The 21,991-nt window shown below is 52.4% G+C and overlaps 1 protein-coding gene across 3 annotated transcripts in view; it reads left to right on the forward strand.

The window, feature by feature from the left end:
- CMIP (c-Maf inducing protein) overlaps nucleotides 1–21,991 on the forward strand; it is a 231,038-nt gene that overhangs the window by 90,442 nt on the left and 118,605 nt on the right. The window contains exon 1 of one of the 3 annotated variants that reach the window (XM_077890966.1): nucleotides 13,510–13,557. The exons of the other annotated variants lie outside the window; for them this stretch is intronic. Within the exon in view, the coding sequence (XP_077747092.1) occupies nucleotides 13,525–13,557 (33 nt within the window). The 5' untranslated portion in view covers nucleotides 13,510–13,524. Of the gene's footprint in view, nucleotides 1–13,509; nucleotides 13,558–21,991 lie in introns of those variants that run through there. 3 annotated transcript variants of the gene reach the window in all.

Below are 21,991 nucleotides of genomic sequence, written 5' to 3' on the forward strand. Positions count from 1 at the left end.
GAGAGGTCAGGCAGCAGATGGCATGTCCCCCCAGGTTGGGAAGGCATGGCCTTGCCCACCGGAGGCTCAGGAGAACAGCAGGGACTTTGGCAGCATTGGGCAGAACTGCATAGATGAGTCTTGTCCCATCAGCTATGCTCTTGGTGTGGCCCAGTCCTGTGGCCACTGGTGCCAGGGGAGGCCTGAATTCAGTGGGGAGGTTGGTGCTTCCATAGCTTGCCTGGTCAGAGTGAGAAATTACTGGAAGGCTGAGGTCAGAGATCCTGGCTTTGCCCACTGATAACCACCACACTGTCATTCTTTTTTTTTTTTTTTTTTTTTTAAGATTTTATTTATTCATGTGACACAAAGAGAGAGGCAGAGACATAGGCAGAGGGAGAAGCAGGCTTCTCGCAGGTAGCCCGATGTGGGATTTGATCCCTGGACCCTGGGATCATGCCCTGAGCTGAAAGCAGACGCTCAACCACTGAGCCACCCAGGCGTACCCACACTACCATTCTTCACGTGAAGCTGCTGCCCTTACCCCTGGCAACAGCCTGCAGCGTTGTCCATATGTGCCCAGGAGAGGACAAAGACCATCCTAACCCCATTTTGTACACGCTGCCTGCCCCGCCTGCTGTCCAGCTCCATCAAATAGATCCAGAGGGTTCTCCATAACTACGGACAACCAAAAGCGAAGAAAATGGGAATATTTTCCTTGCCTTACCACCGCTTTCTGATTAGTCATTCTTAACTAATTAGCAAGTGACAAATGGGACAGTAAACCTCTGAAAATATCCATTGACATCCTAGAATCCCAGCCAGAGTCATGGTAGAGGGCCTGGCAAAGAGGCAGAGAAAGAAGACATTTGAGGGTCCTAAGGACAGAAGCACAAAGGACCACGTTGCATTGGGTGTGCTGGGAAGGTGGCTGTGGGTGTACACTGCAAAGACATACTTGGGACATGTGTAGGACATGCAGAAACTGCCCCCCTCCCCCCCACTGTCTGGAAGAAAGTGGTTTCACTTCATGGTCACCAGGGACGAAGGTGGACTTCCCCTTGTCCAAGATGGAAGCTGTGGAGGGGACCCTGGGGATAGCGTAGGGGTCTCTGGGCAAGGTGGCATCTGCTTCCAGAGGCAGCCGAGACCCCTCAAGTGGCCGGTTCCACCAGGTATGTGAGTGGCAGCTGCTGCTTCCAAGGACCAGTCCCCACGTGCCTTACCGAGATGGCATGTGTTATCCCCAGCCTTCCAGTCCCATGGGTGTAGGATGGCTTCTCCCAACTCTGTAGACATGTCCATGGAGGGTCCTCAGGGACCTGCTCCACACAGGCAGTGCACAGGGGCCCAGGTGGAGGTGCTCCCGGCCGCTGATGCAGTCACCCCCACACGCAGCCTCTGGATTCTCTGGGGCGCTCACCACCAGCAGTGCTGTCCTTTAACCTCGGAAGTGACATGAGTCATGTTTGTTTGTTTGTTTCACCATGTTTGTTCCACCCAAACCCGTCATGTCACCATGGCTTGGCTTCAGGGAGGCAGGATCTTCATCTTTCACATGCTGGGAAGTAGGAGGAAACCAGGTCCCAGTGGCTATTAGTAATGTCTGCCATATCACAGATGTAGGTTCAGTAGGGCTGATCGTCACTGGCCAGAGGTCCCATGGGTGCTCTGCAGCTTCCTGTGGCTGCTATGACCAATTCCCACAAACCTTGTGGCTTAAAAGCCACACGGATGTATCATCTTATGGCTCCAGAGATCAGAAGTCCAAAATGGGTCCCCTGGGCTAAAACCAGGGCATCAACAGAGCTGTGATCCTTCTGGAAGATCCAGGGTGGCCAGTCCTTCCCAGCTTCCACTGGCTGCCTGAGTCCCTTGGCTCATGGGGACACCGCCCAGCCTGTGCTCCTGCCATCACATCTCTGCCCCTGCCCCTACTGTCTCCTTCTCACAAGGACATTGTGAAGATGTGGGGCCCGTGGCATAACCCAGGCTCATCCCCCATCTCAGGGGCCTTCATGTAATCCCACCTGCAAGTGGCCCATGTGCCCTAGCAGGCCCATATTCACACGTTCTGGGGATTTGGATTGTGGGCATCTTTGGGGGCCATTGTTCTGTTGACCACAGTGGGCCAGGCCTAGTAGGAGGAAACAAGTCCCCACCCCCATCCCCACCCTATGCCCCCATTTGCCAGATGTTGGGCTGGGGCTGGGGATGACCAAGTCCCTGCCCTCACGGAGTTTCCAGTCCATTCCAGAGGGGGACCTGGCATCAAGGGGAGTTTCCACGGCAGGCAAATTTTATCAGGCACCGCAGCCACCTCCTTTGAGGGGGTGTGTGGGCAGGAAGTGACTTGTCAGCAATGGTCTGAAGAAAGAGTAAGGGAAGTGAAGTGGGAGTAGGGATATAGAGATGGGTTCCTTGGTCACTTGCTCTAAGCGCCCAGGGCCTGAGCTTCCATTTCTGGAAGTCACTCCTCATTTTTGTTCACCCTGTCTTGTTCTCAGACCCCTCTGCCCCCTGCTTTTCTGGAAGATGGGAGGGTTCAGCTCCCTTCCTGCCCTGGTCTGTGGCCCTGGAGCAGGCCAAGCCTCCAGGAGGCCAACTGGACTTGGCTGCAGGGATGTGGGACATAGGGCCCAGGACCATATTTGCAAAGGCAACAAAGTTGAAAGGCAGGCGGGCAGGCTGGGTTCAGCTGTTTGCACTGGGGGAAGCGCTGGCCTCAGAGATGCCTTCCTCCTACCCCGACCAGAAAGGGAGATTGTTTAAGACTCCTCTGATGAGGAACATCTATTCCAAACAAACTCTGCTGCCAGTGCTGTGCCATCCTGGAACAGGGAAGGTAACTGTGACATGCTGTGCCACCCCATCACGGTGGTGAGTGAGGTTGCTCAGGCCAAGGGGAGGGCAGGACCTCAAGAACAGCCTTGAGATAAAGGCCAGGCACGCTCCACCAGCTTCCAGCACACCTCCCCTCTCAGCCCTGGAGATGCCGTTGTGTCTTCTCTTTCCTGTGTCCTTGCCCCTTGCCAAAAGCAGTAGATGGCATGGCCAGGATTCCTCTTTGGGGTGGAAAGAAAATCAAAGAATGAGGCATGAGCTTCTAATTAACAAAGATAGATTGCTGCCAGGGGGGGCACCCTCAGCTCCTTGGGCTGCAGTCTACCTGAATCACCGTCCTTTCTCATGCCCCCATTCCTCGGTGTTCCAGTACCCTCTGGGAGCAGGACCCAATAGACAAGTTTTTCCAATGGGCTATGAGCAGAAAGGATAAGTTTCCATGTCAGAATCAGATCCTTAACAGGGATTTAGAGCAACTGTAGTGAGTAAGTTAATGTTTGTCTTCCTCACTAAGCTCAGTGAGGGCAAAGACCCTAGGACGTAATGGTGCCGAGTAAGTGTACATTGAATGGAACCTGCCTTTGCTGTAAGAGTTGAATTTTGCCTGAGTTAACAAATTCTAGGTGTGTAGTTTGACATCAGAGAAAATACTCTTTTTTTCCAAAAGGTATTTCTACCTGTTATTCTGTATCTGAGCTCATTTAATGGAAGGGAAATCTCCTGCACCAGGTGCATGTCCAGTACCCTAGGGACAATCACTGTGCTGTTTCACTACTTTCCACAACTGTGTGCGGGGCAGACAGTATTGATCAACTGCAGCTCTTTCCTGTTGAGCTTCAATGCAGCTGCAGAAGCCTCCCCAGCACACTTCCAGGTTGCCACTTCCAGGCATTGAGAGGTCTGCAAATCCCAAGTTGGCAAATATCCCTATGTAATCTAATTTATCTCAGACCTTCCATTCAAATTCCTTCTTCCTGACTCAGGATAGATGCCATACTTCTTTCATTTTCTTCATTTACCAGCATCAGCAAGTGTCCCTCCTATAGCCACTTTACTGGTTGAGTAACTCTGGTCAGGCCACTTTATTCTTCTGTGGACCTTCGGTGCTTGTCTGTAGAATGAAAGTAATCGTAAGCCCTGGCAAGACTCCATGAGGACCCAACCAGGGCATAGAGCACTTAGTGCAGTGCCTGCTAGCACCTAGTGGGCACTCAAGAAACGATCGCAGTCTAAAAATACATTTGTCTTTCCCCTAAATCCACAGCAGATTGAGCCCCTGGCAGCAGGTGGCACTGGGCTGGAAGCACCCAGGGAGGCCTAGCCCCATCCATAGCCTCTGGCAAGCCCTCCTTAGCTCACTCCTGCATCAGGAGGGACACCTTCTCTTGCCCTGGTGCCTCACCCCTCCATTCATAGCCCCAGGGGACCACCCCACACCAAAGGGCCTCACCTCAGGTCGGCAGCATCGGGTGAAAAGCCAGGAGGAGAAAAAAGCCTGTCATTTCCTTTCTTGCAGAAATCCACAAGAAATATTTCCAATGTTGTCATAGTTATAATAAGCAGCAGGCATCATCCAGGGAGGGGAAATGTGTTGGAGCTATGCAGGAAAAAGTTCCCCCAGTTCCTTTTTCTCCAGAGTGGTCGCTGTGGCTCTGGAGAAATCAGGGCTCCCCTGGGCTTCCAAGGGGAACATTTGTCTCCTTCCTGATTTAGCTCTAGGGTACAGAACTACACCCCAGCGGGTGTACACACTGACATGGGGACCCTGCAGACTTGTTCACATCACTGCCAGGCCTCCCCCAGGCAGATCTGAGCACAACCCTGCTGGCCCCAGGTTGCCAGACAGGAGGTGGGTGGAGAGGGCACCCAGCTGGGAACAGGACCCTGGGGTGGGGGTGGGGGGTGGGGGCCCTTCTGTGCTTTGTGCAGCTTGTCAGGTGTGTTACCTGGGCAGGTGTGTTTCATCTTTCCTGCCCCCTGCTGGGAGCATGCAGCTTCTTCCTCTGTTTGTCCCTGGGTTCAGATTCCTCCCAGCTGCCTCCATAGCTCCATATGCCTGCTGTGGCTCTAGGCACGCCCTTAGCCACAATTTAGTGCAAGGAGCCCAGCAACCCTGGCAGGGAATGCCATACCTGCCACCCTACATTGCTGAGACTGACTCTCAGGGCGCTGAAGCCCCTGACTCAAGGTCACACAGCTTCCAAGTGACAGAGCTGGAATGTGCACTTGGCCCTTGATTCTGGTGCATGTGCAGCGGAACTGTGTTGCCTCCCTGGGACACATGTTGGACCTCGGCTGGAACTTTCCATGGATGAATAAATAAAACTGGTGGTAGGGAAGAAACTCAAAACTTAAGAGGCAAGAAATGAAATCCAGGAGGTAGTTTTGATGTGGGTCAGTGTGGAAAGAAGGACTGTCTTCCTGGCCCTTCCCTCCAGCCCCATGGCCTTAGAGGAGCCGTCTCCACCTTGCAGACCCTCCACTCTTGTCCTGCAGGGTCCAGAACCCCCCTTCCCTTAATCCATCCGTGATCGTGCATTCTAGAGGGAGTGAAACCCCTCGATACCAGTATTGCTCCTGGGACTGTCCCCTGTCCTGATGCCGGAACAAGTGATTTTTCTCCCTGGATCTCAGCTTCCTCGTCTCTAAAATGGATCAGTAGTAATGCCTACCAGCCTTGTCATGCAGTAAGTGCTCACTAAATAGGAACTTCTTCGTGGCTGTCAATTATTTCTCATACAGCTTGAATACAGTCGCTGCCAGATAGAATCACCATCTTCTCTGCCTTTATCTTTGTTTCCCTGAGACTCACACACCCAGGATGAGCTGGAAATCATGCTGATGGGCTCCCTTAGCTCCCGATGCCTCCAGCTGGGGGAGGCATCTTGTTGGGGTCAGAACACAGGTTCTGGAGTCACACTGGCCATGCTGTCACCCTCTGACCTTGGGCAAGTCCCATCTCTTGTCCAAGCTTCTGTTTCCAGTGCTATAGAATGGGGAATCACTATAACACCGATCTCACGGTTTGTTTCAAAGTCTGAACAAAACCTCATCACCTGCTTACTTAGCCCTGTGCCTGGTGCACTGGGGGTGCCCAGTGAGGACGGCTTTTAGCAGGATGCTACAGATATCTCAATAGATGTTGTTGCTGTTACATTAGGGTGTGTGTAAGTTGGGGAGGAAGGGCTGCCTGTCAGAGCTCTCATGCTTTCCCTGCTCTTGCTCCAAGAGCCCCCCACCCGCTGCCCCTCCCCCCCACTCTGGTTTTGCTCAAGCCGCCAGACGTGTAAGTAGTGCCCAGGGCCATCTAGAGGGTCAGGAAATTGTGGATCTGGCCTAGTGCTGCCAGTCACTGGGCCACGGCCCTTTCAGGGAGGCAGGAGCTGCCCAGGGGCTAGGAGTGTCTTGCTGTGGCATCTCTGCCATGGCCCTGCCTTCTGATAAAACCTAGACCAGGGCCTCAGCAGTGAAGCTGGCCCCTTACCTGGCTACAGGCCACCTCAGTGTGCCAGTAGGGGCCTATCCTACTTGCTGGACCCCACTGGGGCCCAGCCTCCTCGGGGAGCAGGGCAGATGCAGCTGAGTGTAGAAGGTAGGGGTGGGGTGGGGAGACAGGCATTAATGGTTATTGCAGGAGGGTGTCTGCTCTAGAATGTGTCCATGGCCCTGAGGGGGCTTTACCTTCTTGCTATGATGCATAATGCTGCTCTGAACATAGGTATGCAGATACCTATTAGAGTCCCCACTGTCGATTCTCTGGGCCATGTACCTAGGAGTGGAGCTGCTGGGGGAACTACCAAACTGTGTTTGATTTGGGGGGGAACTACCAAACTGTGTTTGATTTGGGGGGAACTACCAAACTGTCTTCCACAGTGGCTGCCTCCTGCATTCCACCAGCAATGCACGAGGTCCCAGTTCCTCCACACTTGCTCAGCACTTGTTAATTTTCTGGTGTTCTGACAGTAGCCATCCTGATGGGTGTGAAGTGTCATCTCCTTGTGGTTGTGATTTGCATTACTGGAGACTGAAGGGTGATTAGTGGTTGCCCTGGGGCAGGGGCTGTTGAGTGGGGCCTTAGTGTGTGACAGGACAGAGTTTCAGTTTGGGAGGGTGAGAAGGTTTCAGAGACGGATGGTGATGGTGCTGGCATCAGTGTGGGAACATTTCATGCTATTGCACTATATGCTTAAAAATGGTTAAGATCATGAATTTTATATTACATACATTTTATCACAGTTTTAGTTTCTGTTTTTCAAAAGGAGGTGCCACACTGGAGAAACCCAAGTTGACCGGCATTCTGTAAAACTCGGGAGCAGTGCTCCTCAAAACTGTCAGGATCTTCAGGGACAAAAGAAAGGGAGACACTGTTCCAGACCAGAGGGAGCTAGGGCAATATGAGGACACATGTAATGTGGGGTCCTGGCTGGGATTCTGGGCTAGAAAGAGGGCTCTGGGGGGAAGCAGTGAAGTCCAAATGAAGCGTCAAGGTCAGTGCCAGCGCTGCTCTCTGATTATGACCAGTGTCCACGGTCATAAAGATGTTAATATGAGGGCAATGGGTGAGAGTATAGCGGAAGTCACCACAAGTCCCTTTACCATTTCTCCAACTTTTTCATTAACCTAAAACAGTTTGAAAATAAGTTTAAAAGGGGAGGGATGAGTGTCTGGTCTGGGTGGGAGTGATCAAGGAAAGCCTGCCTCTCTCCCCACAATGTTCCTTCTGAGTTAGGACCTGATGGTGGGGTGAAGCCATCCTTACATGGGGGGGGGGGCAGGGGACAGGTGAACGGGGCAGAGGTGCCCAGCCTGCCTGCTGAGGGAAGTGCTCCCCACCCCCATGCCCCCTAATTTACTTTCTATAGCTGCGAACTTGACTATTTCAGGTATCTCACCTGTGTGGAATCATACAGTGTTTGTATTTTTAAGACTGGCTTCTTTCGCTTAGCCTTGCATGTATATGCCCTGTTTTCTTTACCCATTCATCTCTCTGGACGCTTGGGCTGCTTCTACCTTTTGGTTATTGTGAATAATGCTTATATGAACATAGATGTGCAAATAGCTCTTTGAGATCTTGCAGTTCCTTTGGGTATATACCCAGAAGTAGGATGGCTGGATCATATGGTGGTTCTATTTTTAACTTTTTGAGGGATCTCCATACTGTTTTCCATAGCGGCTGCACTATTTTACATTCCCACCAGCTGCGGGGAGAGTCCAGGGATGCTTCTCAACACCGTGCATGCCCAGGGCAGCCTCCACCATGAAGAGTGATCTGGCCCCACGTGTCAGCAGTGTCACAGTGCAGAAACCCTGGGTGTGAGTGAGCAAGGGGCAGAGAGAGACACAGAATGGGGTTGCAGAGGTGGGGGTGGGTCTATGCGGGCATGTTGCCATGAAAATTGTGATGAGCATGTCCCAGAAGAGGAAAAATGATAACCATAGCAGCAGTTTGTATTTGCTGAGCACTTCTCAGTATGGCGGGCACCACAGGAAGTGCCTGTGTTCTGCACTATCTCATCTAAACCCACACAACAGTAAGAGCAGCTGAGAGTACGTTGGAAGTGGGCCGCACACAGTAGGACCTCAGGAACCCGAGGTCACCCTCCTTGCCCACTGTAGACTGTGACTCTGTTCCCCTTCAGCATTTTCCCCCACGTCCTTTGTCCTTAGGAAAGCAAGACAGAAACACTGGTGGTCAGGCCAGCAGATAAGACAGCCATATAAACACCCAGCCCCTCCCAGCAGAACCTGTGCAGCCGGTGGTTGTGAGTGATGGGGTGGGGTTACCTGGCAACCAGGCCCATGAGTCCTGCCTGCTGCCCTGCTGCCTCCAGGACTTCCTTCTCTGTGGGGTTTCCAGCTTCTTGGTACCCAAGTCAGGGCATGCTGGGCAGGGGGGAGGGTGTTATTGTTTTATAGTCAAAGAGAACACCACACCTGGCCCTGAACATGACTGATTGGGTTTGGAGAAGGAATAATGATGACAATTTATTAGTGCAATAGCAACAGTGGTCGTTTATTGAGCACCTGCTGTGTACTGGGGTATCTTGCTCATGGTTCTTTTGTTTGTCTTCATTGAGGGCCTGCTATATGCTAGGCACAGGAGATACAGCAGTGAGCGTGATGGGCAAATTCTATGTTTTCATGAATCCTACATTCTGGTAAGGAAACAGAATAAATATGTGAACAAATACATAATATTTTAGGTAGTCACAAGTATTCTGAAGAAACAGGGTAGGGTAAGATGACATACAGAGGACTCAGGATGTCATTTCCTGGGGCCAGGGGAAATATTGGAACAGAGCCTTTAGTTAAGGGAATCAGCCATGAAGATATTTAGGGGAAGTGTGTGTGTGTGTGTGTGTGTGTGTGCGCGCGCGCGCACGGTGGGTGGGTACAGCATGTGCAAAGGTGCTGTGGCAGGAGCAGGATTGGCAGATTCAAGCAGCTGCAAGGAAACCAGTAGGGTTGGAACAGAGTGAGTAAGGAGGATAGCAAGAGCTAAGGCCAGAGAGGGCAGAGGTGGGCAGCAGGTCACAGAGTGTCTTTCAGGCAATCGCCAGGGCTTTGGGTTTTCTTCTGAGTGAGAAGGGAGTCTTTAGAGGGTTTTGAGCAGAGGAGGGACACAATTCAACTTTGGCTTTAAAAAGCATCACTTCGCTGCTGGATGGAGAATAGTCTAAAACTCGAATCCAACAGCCATTTGCCATGTGTGTAGCCATTTAAATTTAAATTTAAATTAATCGAGGAACACCTGGGTGGCTCAGTGGTTGAGTGGCTCAGTGGCTGAATGTCTGCCTTTGGCTTGGGGCATGATCCCAGAGTCCCGGGATCAAGTCCCATGTCGGGCTCGCTGCATGGAGCCTGCTTCTCCTCCCTCTGCCTGTGTCTCTGCCTCTCTGTCTGTCTGTCTCTCTCTCTGTGTGTGTCTCTTGTGAATAAACAAATAAAATCTTTTAAAATTTTAAATTAGTTAAAAGGAAATAAAGTTGAAAATTCAGTTCCTCAGCATGGTTGCCATTTCCAAGTCCTCACCAGCCAGTGCAGATAGTGAACACTTAAAGGATCATGGAAAGTTCTGTAGGGCAGTGCTGTTGGAGGGAGGTGAGCATTGTATACCAGGCACCTGCTGGAGTTGCTGAGCCAGTTCAGGCAGGAGAGGAGGCTGATACTTCGCCACTTGGTGGCGCTGGGCAAGGCCATGACAGGTAGGGGGGACTCGGCACTAACGTGGAGGTACAGAGGACAGGGTTGGGTGTACAGGTGCATTGTGGGAAAGCCGAGGGCAGCTGGATGATTGTTGGCTGGAGAGGCCATTATGGGCTGAGGATAATGGTAACTCATGTGACTATGCAGGTGATATGCACCAGGCACCGACTGAAGGCCATACGTGGGCCTCCTGCAATCCCTATGCCGGCCCCATTTTCCAGGAGAGCCAGTGGGGCTCCACAGAGGGGCGTGACCTGCAGGACTCACCCTCACCCTGCTCAAGGTTCAAGCACCAGGATTCAAACCCTGGTCTTCTTGACCTCGATGCTATTCACAGGGAATGTTTCACTAGCACTTCTCTTATCCCAGAAGCCATCCATGAGGTCCCAGACCCTCCCGCCCCCAAGCATACTCATTAGGGACCGATCTATGGTGTTGGCCATGCTTGGCAGGCCTCTTGGGCCTCAGCAATGCTCACTGGGCTCTGGCCGGAAAGAGTGGGTCATGTAGCAAAGCAAGGCTGCTAGGATGCCTGCCCCATCCTTCCCAGCGATCCCCTGCCCTCCCCTGTCACGGGCAGACTACTCTAGCTGGGCCTCTGAGCACCCTGAATGGCTCACTCATCTGTCCAGGGCTGACTCTCCTGGCACCGAAGAGCTCCAAGGTCATAACTTTTACAAGTCTGTGAGGGAAATAGGCATTTCCCCATTTCCCAATTATGGAAACAGGTTCAGAGAGGTACAGTCACTTGCTGGAAGTTACACAGCCACAATGCAGTAGACGTGGAATTTGAACTTAGGGCTCTCTGAATCCAAATAGCCATTGCCCTTCACCACTGGGATCCATTGCCTCAAGCTGAAGCACTGGCTAGTGGGGCCTCCTGTGGAGGGTTGTGCAGTTTTAATTTCAGACCTGGTCCCAGCCATGCGTTGAGTGGGCTGGAATCGTATGTGCCCTAGCAGGGCACTGACCCACCCAGAGAAAAGGGCATCTTGCTCTTTGCACAAAGACTCCCCCCAGCTCACCAGACCATGATATGTATTGTCTAAGGGCAGGGGTGGGAGGGCTGTGCTTACTTTGTAATTCCCACAGCCTGGCTGGCACCCGGGATGGCTGGCATCTGGCATGGTGGACACAAAGAAATAGCGAGAACATAGCAAAACCTGGAAGACTGGCTGGGGAGGCATCTTGGCTCAGTGGTTATGAGCTTGTCTCTTAGAACTCACGGTCCTGAGTTCAGATCCCAACACTGCCTCTTTTGCCTTTGTGACTCATGCAGCCTATAAATTTCTATTAAGTGCAGTTTCCTTTTTGTTAAAATGGGAATATCGGTAATAATAACGTCCTCTACCTGGTAGAGCAGCCCTTTTCAGTCCACAGGCTGGCAGCATCAGCCCCACCCGCAAGCCAGTTAGAGATGCAGGCTCTCAGACCCTACCCACACCTCTTTGCGTTCCTGTCTGGATTTTCACAAAATACTCCAGGCCATCTTCTATACTTTAAACACAGGAGGTGCTGGTGCGGATGGCATGAGGTGCTTCAGGCCCCACTGAGCACAAGCAGTACGTTGCTCCTGCTAGCCATGTCCCGTGTCCTCATTAGCAATGTCATCTGGAGCCACCGCTGGTCACGTACTCTGAACTCTTGTCATTACAGCACTTCCTGGTGCAGAGATGAGGTGCCCTGGAAAACAGATCGATACCTAGAAAACCTTCTGCCTTTGGCCTTGCTCCTGCTGTGAGTCGGTGATGTCTGGCCATGTACTGCTCCTTGAAGAGCCAGACTCTACTGCAGAGCACGGACTAGAGACCAGTGCTGCCGCCTGGCTCTGAGAGCAGAGCCCAGAAGAGCTGTAGGACTGAGCCCAGGCCCCACGGGCCAGCCACTGAGCTGGGCCTTCTCTCCTCTCTTTGTAATTTTAGAACAGATCGATACATGGTCTGAAGGAGCCCCCGTCAGGGTGGGCTAAATAAATCTCCCAGGAGAGGAAAGAATGCAGCACTTACACAGGCCAGGGTGCCGGGCAGCCCAAGAGGGATTGCCAGTAAAGATGTGTTTGCACTGGGCCTTCGTCCGTGTTGCCCTCTGCACCCCTGTGTAAGTTGCCTTCCTTGGGAGAACTTTCCTAAGATGCGTTTATGAAGATCCTCGAGACTCCATTTGAAAGTGCACGCGTGTATCTGTGTGTGTGCAAGTTATGTATTTAATGCTCTCGCAGAAGTAAAACCACAATGCTGTTAGGAATCTCATTTCTACGTACTGTGGTTCTGAGCCCCTTGTTGGCATCCTCTGAGGGCTGATGGGGGCCACGATGATGAAAACAAGAAGAAGGAGCAAGTTCTCTGAAACCAGCCCCTCTTGAACCCAAGTGTACATAGCTGCATGGACATCTGTTCCAGGAGGGTGGTTCCTGGGTGGTGGCGGCAGTTGGCTGGGCTGCTCTGTATTTTGAACAAGCAAACCCAGGTAATTCTGATGTCTGAACTACAGATCAGACTTTTAGGATTGGGTATTGGGGAAAGAATCAGCAAGTTGAGCACATAATAGGTGCTCAATAAATATTTGATGAATGGAGGCATGTCACATAGGCATGAATAAAACATGAAAGAGCTAATGGATAAATATACGCAGAACGAGTTTACAAATGACAGTGTGCTGAAGGAGAGTGTCTGAGAAACGACTAGTGCGTGTGTGCTGGGGTGCCTGGCTGCAGGTTGGGAATTCCAGGACAGCAGGGGTAGAGCAGGGGCCTTCAGAGTGGGTTCAGTGAAGAGTGGTGCTCCGGGGTGCCTGGTGAGGGCCTGAATGTTCCAGGAGGGAGCTCAAGACGTTCTTGAGCTCAGTTCTGGGAGTCAGGTGGAAAGGGAACAGTTAATCATGGCATCTGTAGAAAGTCCTTACTGGGACCAACATCAGGGCAGTACCGTGAACTTCAGCCCAGAGTCTGGGCCCCATCTGAGCATAGAGAGATGGCTTTGACTTCATGACCCACCTTCCAAAGGGAAGTTGGTTCTTCTGGGCACCGTTGGGCTTACTCAGAGGAGAGGAACATTTCTTCCTAGTCTTTACTGTGTAAACTCCTATGCATCCTCCAAGACCTACCGAAGTGTACTGCCTCCAGATAACCTTCCCAGTTCTACATGCAGATCATAACAGCCTAACTGGGGGGAGCTGTGGGAAGGCGATTGGGGCAGGGCCTGGAAGCCTGGCTCCACACTGGAAAGGAAGGAGACTCTGCTCTTTCTCACTCTCGTCTCCAGGTTCCCAAGAAAGCACCCCATATGGCCAGGCTTAGGGTACATGCCGACCGCTGGACCAGTCACCATGGTTACCAGACAGGGTTCTAGTATGTGTGCGCAGCTTCCTATGGTAACCATGGTGACCCCACCGCCAGTGGGGGGCAGGGACATTCATGGGGGGAGTGACGGTGACAGTAGCTGCACAGCTTGTGCCCCTCGCCCAGGAAGAGTTCACTTGCCTCGTGGCCTCTGATTCATGCTCAGTGGGAAGGTAGTGTTCGGCACACAGGTACCTGCGGTTCTGTTGATCCCCCTTGGAGACCTTGTGCTCTGTCAGGATGTGCCGGCCTCGCCCGTTTTTCCCCACAGCCCTGTGTTGGGGCCGGCGCGCAGTGAATGGACACAGATGTCACACGGGTGGATGTGCCACCTCGTTCCCTCCTCTGGGTATCAGGACTGGGACCCGAGTGTGTCCAGCTCCAGGCACTCTACAGCCAGCGGGAGGCTTCGGGAGAGAAACTAGAGCAGCAGAGAAATAGTTGGTCCTTTGAGGCTGAAATCGGGCAGCAGGAGACGTGGGGGACCGTTGACTGTCATTTGTTTAGACAAGCGAGGCTTCTGCCACTCTGTCTCAGACACTCTGGGGGAGACAAAGGCGCTTCTGATGGGAGGCTGCCCTCTCCCCAAGAAGGAGGGCGCGCCGGGGCGGCTGGATGCGTTTGCTTCCAGATGAAATTATGTGCTTGGGGTTTGAGTGGACTTAGGCCTCATTCATGCATGTCTGTTTGCTCAGCCTGCCAGGCCCCCATACCTGGTCTCCTAGCCTCCTGGGGACAGATTGGGGCCTCGCTGTTCTTCCAGGGAGTTAAGGAGCATTATCCTCCCCTGTCCTCTCTCTCCCCAGTAGCTATCACTCCAGGCGCCCACCCGTGTGAGGCTGGGAGGAGGCGTGGAACTGGAGCCACGCAGAGCTAGCTTTGGGTCCCAGCTCTGCTGCCGTTTAACTGTATCACCCTGGGCATGTTACTTAACCTTTCTGTTTCCTCCTCTATACAGCGAGGCTCATGCTGCTTGCCTACCAGGTCTTGGCAAGGCTCAAATGCATTCATTCCTGTTTCTCCTAGGATTTAGCAATCCTGCTCTTAATGATAGTCCCAAGAGAATTGAGTGCTTTATCCACCAAAAGACACGAACAAGAATGTTCAAAGCAGCCTTAGTAATTAGTCTGAAGTTGAAAATGACCCAAATACCCATCAGTAGTGGAGTGGATAAACAAAACCATAGCATAATCACACAATGGAATACTATACAGCAGTGAACAATGATAAATACAGACAAGGTGTTGAGCAAAATAAGCCAGACACAGAGGAGTACATATTACACGATTCCATTTATATGAAGTTCAGGGGCAGATAAAACTGGCCTATAGTAATGGAAGTCACAAGAATGGTGATTTCTGGGGGACACTGACCAGGAAGGGGCACAAGGGAGCCTTCTGGGTGCAGGGTGATGGTCCCGTGTACGTGTTCATACCCAAATGTTCATCAGGCTTGTGTACCATCATTGCACAGGAACGTATGGAGGTAACACCTTGAACCCTCCTATCACTCCCAGAGAGAAGGATCCTGCAGCCATAACCGTCCTGTAGATGCTCACTGGGGAAACACCAGGCTACATTCTCAGATCTTTGCTGCCTGGTGTGAGAGCCCACCGAGGAAGTGCTGCAGCAGCCATGGTGCTCTTGCTGTGCCTACAGGGCCTTGAGGGTCCTCGTTAACCTCAAAGGGTGTCATGCCTGGGGTGGAGGCACTGATGCTGCAGGCCAGGACCCCCTCATCCTTGCATGTGGCATCTGTGTAAGGCATATTTGGGCCTCAAGAAAACTGACCCTGGGAGCATTTACTTATTGCCCCGAAGTTCCAGCCCCACGGTTGGAGGCAAGGCAGACTGACTTGCCCTGAAAACCCCTTCACAACACCTCTGTGAGCCTCAGGTTCCACTTCCGTAAGGATGAGGCTGTGGGGGTATGTGTGAAGGTCGCCCAGGAGAAGCCTGTGTCACACTGGATCACGGTTTAAGTTTGTTGGTTTTATTGACTCATTGCTTCCCTGTCAGCTGCCTGAAGGCAGGGAGTTCCGTCTGTTTTGTTCCCTGCTGTATCCCCAGCCCTTGGCACATCATGAGCACTGACTTGTTAGTGACTGGTAAAGGGTCCTCCTCATATTTCCATGTCCAAGGCTTTCTTTGGGGTGGAATTGAGGCCAGAAAACTTGAATGTACTCAACTCAGGAATGCTGAGTTGTTTGGTGTCAGGTTCAAATTTTTTTTTTTTTTTTTAAGGCTGGAAGTCACTAGGAGAGGACATTTTACAGATGTGTCAACTGAGGCCCAGAGACATGCCAGGGACTTGCCTTCCAGGGCAAGTGAAGGAGAGCGAGGGAACCTCTATGCTTGCCCCCTGGTGTTTGCTGTGGACCGTGACACGATCACTTTGCCTCTGACTTCCAGCTTGTTGTCCCCGCCCTGCTCTTCCCTGGGGCTCTGGCCACAATGCCTGTCCTCTGCCCACTGGAGGTGTGGACATCAGAAGGGAGCTGTGTCCCCATCTGCAGGTGAGGGGCTGCTCGGTGACACCCTGCAACCTGTGGGCCGTGTGTCTCCCGTCTCAACTGGGCTAGGGCCCGGAACGAGGGCCCCATGTCTCGGGGGTGAGTCACTCTCTGTCCATGCCAGGCAGGAGCTCCAGGGGAAAGGGCAATGACCCCACAGGCTGCAGGCCTGGTGGGAGGAGGCCCAGACACAGCCCTCAGCTCGCCAGCGGAGAAGGGAGGATAGTGGAAACTTTGACATTAGTGGGGATCAACCTCACAGGCCGACACGAGCCCTGAACCTTGGCTCTTTCTGTTCAAGAAACCACAAAGGAAAGGGGAACTGGATCTGGCTACATAAAAAAGTGACCCTTGGGCATGGAAAAACAGACAAATCAGCCTTACCATAAACCGATTTGAAAGGCAAATGATGAGCTGAGAAAATGCAGTTGCAGCATATTTGACAAATAAAGAGTTAAATAACCTTAATACGCAAAAGGTTTGCATGAATCAATGAGAAACTGACTGCCTCCGGGTGGGGGGTGGGGGTGTGTGCAAAGCACAAAAGGAGAAGTACTGTGGCCAATAACTATGAGAAAATAACAGCCTCTCCATGATCAAAGAGATGTGCACTAAAAAGAAAATATGATGCAATTTCTCGCCTGGAAAACTGGCAAAGATTGAAATATGATAATGCATTTTCCAAGGAACAGAGGTGCCTGCAGCGCTTTTGTGAGGCCTCTTCCTCCTGGGTCTGTAATCCCTCTCTGAATTGGTTGCTCTTTGGGTGACCTTCTCTGCTCTCTCCTGCCGTCACCTTGTGTCCACTGAGAATGTTAGCAGCTGCCACTCATGAGCACCTACTGTGTGCCAGGCTTCCTGCACGTTTCCTCTCAATCTGGACAACCTATGTGGGATGGCTTATTGCTCCATTTTGCAGGTGAGAAATCGGAGGCTCAGAATGGTGAAGGGGCTCAAGTGACATCTCATGTTGAGTGGTGGAGGCAGAATTTGAATCTAGAGATAACGAGCCCCTGAGGCCATGCTCTCCTTTCATGCTCTCCTTCCTGCTTCTCTTCAGACCACCATTTGAGCCCTGGCTGTCGCAGAGGAGAGGACGTTGACTGGGGCCCAGGCGTTCCTGGCATCTCTGGTCTTCAGTTTGACTTTCTTTCCAGAAGTCATAGCCTGCAGGAGCTAATTAGACAGGATCAGTCCTGCCAGGGAGGCCAGTGGGTTACAGAGGCACATCCCTATCTGGGCCAGGTGCCGTCTAATGCTTTCGCTTATTGGAGCAAATTATCCCATAAGGACCTGAACCCTCAGCGTGGGAGTGTGGGTTTCTCCTGAAGCCTGAGAGTCCCAAAGCACAGAGCATCACAGACATGTGCATATGCGTGCACACCCATCATGCACACACTCAGGGAGAGCAGTGTGGCCAGGTAGTAGAGAACGTGAATGAGGATTCAGGTGACCTGGATCTGAGTCAGTGGTATGCTGTGCATCTGCTTTCTGGGGAGTGGTGCATTTTTAGGGGGGTGGGGAGAGGCCTTGATCCATAGTGATACCAATTTCTACAGTGTAAATACTCCTACCATGGCCAGAGCAAGACCACTGCATGCAGAATGGGGAAGAGATGTGCACAGCTGGCTCCCGGCAACCAGGAAGGGCCATATCTGTCACATGCCACTGCTGCTCCACTGCGCCCCCACTGTGGGAATGATAACCTGCTTTACAGGCTTGGGGTGAGGACGTGACTGACTGAATATGTGCAGCATGCCGGGTGTGGCACCTGGGCGTAGCAGGTGCTCTGTCAGTGTTTGTTATTATGTGCGTGTAACTGCTCACTCACTGCCTCAGTCCATCAGCATCCGTTCACTGAGGACCTACTGTGACCCAGGCCCATGCTGGAATCCTCCTTTGTCTTCCTAGGAGAATCAACAGCAGGGAAACTGAGCCCCTTCTGCAGGTGGACTTGGCCTGACCCTCATTTGCTGTGATTTGAGCTGAGGGCAGCCATGTTAGAAACCTCTACTTGTGTGGCCACCCGACTTTGTAGCTGGTGAGGGTCAGGAGGGCCCACAGTTGGCACCCAGGTGTGTGACCAGCTGCACATGTGCTGACAGCTGATCCCTGCACCCCATGTCGTCTATGCCAAGGTCATGACCTGGCCCTTCAGGAGCGACTGTCGTTGGGGCAGGCACAATGAACCTGGCTCCACCACTTCCTGGTGATGCCTTGTTCCACGCCTGAGTGTCCTCATCTGTAGAATGTTTTTGGTTGAGGAGGGAGAGGGGGTTGGTTTTGAAGAGGCTGAGGCCAAAAGGCCCTTTCCCATGGTGTGTTTCCAGTGAGTGAGGCACACTGCTTCATCAGGCTGGGTCGGCCAGAGTTGGCGGGGGACTGGCCCCTGGGGAAGGACAGGTGGGGAGGAGGGAAGAGGCTTTCTGTGGTGAGAACCCATGTCTGAGGAAGACATCTGCTCGCCATTTCTGGAGGAAATGGTTCCCAGCCCCCTTCTGTGCCCCCTACGGGTCTTCAGGTCATCGTACCCCCACTGCCACCCCCACGGCCACAGCAATCAGGAGCACATTTTCTAACCCCTTCGGGTGCCAGGTGCTCTGAAGGTGAGCCTTCCGGTCCCTGTGACCACCCTGCAGCATGTTCCTGTGATTCCATCTGGTGGGTGCGAAGCAGAAGTCGGATGCTGAGGTCACTCACCTGCTCACAGGGACATGGTCGGACTCAGATTGGCAGCCTGATTTACCTCCCTCCAGATGCTGAGCTCTTTACATACCGCCACCCCACCCCACACCCCCGCAGTTAACAGCTTGGAGCCATTTGCTTTGGTAAAGAGGTAGGATTAGTATTGGCTGTACCTTAAGAAGCTTCTAGTGACTTCCTTCCAAGGAGCACAGTATGGACAAGGGAAAGAAAGGAATAATGTTACTGTGGAGAAACCTGACTGACATCCCTCAGCCAGTAGGTCACAGTCATCAGCAGCGGTGACAAGTCATGTGAGGGCGTGTGCCCCAGCTATGATGTGAGGAAAAAGGGTGCTGGACCTCTGGGGCCTTCTTGCTAAAAACTACAGGCCCCATCTAATCCTGAGAAAACCATCAGTCCAATCTCTGTTGAGGGCCATTCTGCAAAACACCTAACCCGCAACTGCTCAAAACGGTCCAGGCCATCAAGAACAAGAAAAGTCTAAGAAACTGTCACAGCTCAGAGGAGCGAGCCTAAGGTGATATGACGACTAAGTGTTGTGGGGTATCCTGGATGGGATCCTAGAACCAAAAAGGAATGTGCAGTAAAAGCCAGAATAGAGTGTGAACTTAGGTTATAGTAATGCATCGATATTATTTCCGTAGTAGTGAACAGATGCACCACACTGGTGTAAAAAGGGGGTGTGGAGCATGGTGCATGGGGTACACTCTCCATGCTCTCTTTCCATTTTTCTGTAAACTTGAAATTGCTCTAAAAATATTTATTGAAGAAAAAAAAAAAAGGTGTTGCAGGGAGGTGTGGGCTCATGTGGCTCCCTTCCTGGTGACCCAGAGTGCAGAGTTTAGTGGGCACACAGTGTGGGCTGGCGTGTGCCCCCCTCATTGCCCTGGTTGGCCATACCCTGCCACCACCACCCCCCCCCCCCCCGCCCCCGGAGCTTCTCCTTGATGCCCAGCAACAATCTCAGCCTCTTCTTGAACCAGCAGACTTGTGCTCACATGACCTGCCAGGTGCTCCCCTGCCCCAGCCCCCTCAGCCTTCATCTCTCAGGAGGAAGGGTGTTGGGAAGAGCTCCACCATTATTAGCCTTTTGGTGGACTCCCTCACCAGGACGCCCTTGGCCCGACCCTGGGCACCAGCCCAGGACACTTTGATGTAGTGTCCTGGCTGGTCCTCGGGCTGTTCCCCTCCTTCTTTGCCCAGGGCTTTTTTGCATGTTCTTCTCAAGGCTTCAGAGACCTTGAGCTCACCATCTGAAGCGGCTATCTCTTTCTTGGATCTCCAGAATGGTGAACTCTGGCAGCCGCCTCAGACTCATCTTCCCATCTGCCCATCACATCAGCCTCCTGCTGGGCTGCTGAGTCCACCCTGAACCTGCCCAGAGCAGCACGCAGCCCCTGTTAGCACTCTCGCTCAGTGGGCAGGAGCACTGTGGGAGGAGCCCTCCCACTGCGAGGCCAGACTCTGGGGGCGCAGTCTTGGGAAGAGCCCCCCTACCCCCTTGCGAATTTCATGGGATGGGGTGGGGGCAGGGTTTTTAGTTAAGTGAGTTATTTTGAGTTCTTCCATTTATTCTAAGTTGTCACTTGCTTTTCTTCTGGGCCTTTCATAGTGGCAACAGTGAGGGGGCAGGAACCAGTGTTTAGAGCACTTACTGTGCGCAGGCACTTGCATTTCATCGTTCTCCCCACGACAGCCCCGGGAAGGAGTCTTCCTGCCCCTATTTACAGACAAGCAACTGAGGTACCATGGAGCACCTGTTACTGGTGCCTGCTGACAGTGGTTGAGCTGGGATCTCAAACTCGATTCAGTCTGATTTCAAATCCAGGCTATTTCTTTGTGGCCCTGGCTTGCCTGGTGACTTGAAGCCATAGTCAGAGGGGCCCAAGGTTCCCAGTGGATGGTTGTGAAATCAACCTAATGCTTCTCATGGAAAGTGACATAGTCAAGGTCGGTGACCAGCTGGGACTTCCCTGTTCTAGCACCAGAAGGCCCTCTTTCTGGGAAACCCCTTGTCCCAGGCCAATCAGCATTTTGACCACCCTGCCCCCTCCACCCCAATGCAGGTTTTGTGACATTTCATGTGCTCAGTAGCCACTATAATTGGATGGCGGAGGTACAAAACCTTTCTATCACTACAGAAAGGTCAGCTGGACGGCGCTGATCTAGAGGGTGGGCACCGCCAGGGCTGCCCAGCTCAGGGACGCCCATCTGAGAGCCTGAGGAGCCCACCTGTCTCAGTTCCCCATGCTTAGCATCCTGCTGGAGGCTGCGAATCTGCCTTCATCTCAGAGTCTCCTTGTAACCCCGCAGCCCCTTTGTCCAGACTGCCAGCTTCTCCCTTGACCACTCACCCCCCCTACTGCTTGCCCTGCCCCATGCTGCCCGCCACCTGGCCTGGACACCCTTCCCAGCCCTGGGAGACCTCCCACTGGCCAGCAGGTTCAGCACCTGGCACTGCTGTTGATTCAGCTGGACTGGAACAGGCCCCATCCTGGGCTCGTGGTGTCTATAATCCAGCAGGAGAAGGTGATGGTTTGGTGAATCGTGGGAAGCCACTGAAGGCTTTTGTCCTGGACATACTGGGAAACTTTCAGGCACTAAAAAATTGACAGGGGACTGAAGGGGTGGTGAGCAGATAAGGGGAGGTCAGGTTAAGAAAGAGGCTTTGATTTTGAACTGAAATAGCCCCTCAATTTGCCTCATCTACTTACCCATCTGCGAGTAGGTTTGATGTGCCAGACACTGTTCGGTGTGAGGGATGCGTAGGTGACCTCTAGGGCTCTGTCACCATCCCTACTCTTAGGGGTTCACAGACATACGAGTAAATACGTTTCAGCACAGTTGGAACTTACTCTAGTACGACTGAGTATTAGAATGGACCCAGTGTAAGGTCATGTGGGCAAGGACTGTATCGTCCCCTGGGGTCCCCAGGACTCAGTGCACAGTAGGTGCTCATTAAGTGGTTGCTGGAGAAACATTTTATAAGGTGTTGTCGCCATCTGCCGAGATCTTTCTCATCCCCATCTCATCCCACCCTCTGGGAGGGGGGATATTTGTTGCTCCCATTTTATAGAGTTGAAGGAGGCATGCCCTGTAATTCTGGAATGTACTCAAGGAGAGTTCTTTTTAAGATAACTAAGATGTACTGAGCACATGCTAAACACTTTACCTGGATTATCTTTTTAATCTGCACAACAAATGTACAGGGGACAGAGGAGGAAACTGAGGCACAGAAATAGCCAGGCATGAGCCCATGTCGCATTGCACAGCAGTGGGACAGGGTCCCTGAGCTTCCTCTCCAGCTTTTCCAGGCTCAGAACGTTCCTGTGATGCTGATTTGGACTGAACTGACCCTGGCACCGACTCCCTAGCCCTCACCTTCCACACTGCCTGCAGAGACGACTA

This window comes from Canis aureus, chromosome 3, assembly GCF_053574225.1.
Source record: "Canis aureus isolate CA01 chromosome 3, VMU_Caureus_v.1.0, whole genome shotgun sequence".
Lineage (NCBI taxonomy): Eukaryota > Metazoa > Chordata > Mammalia > Carnivora > Canidae > Canis > Canis aureus.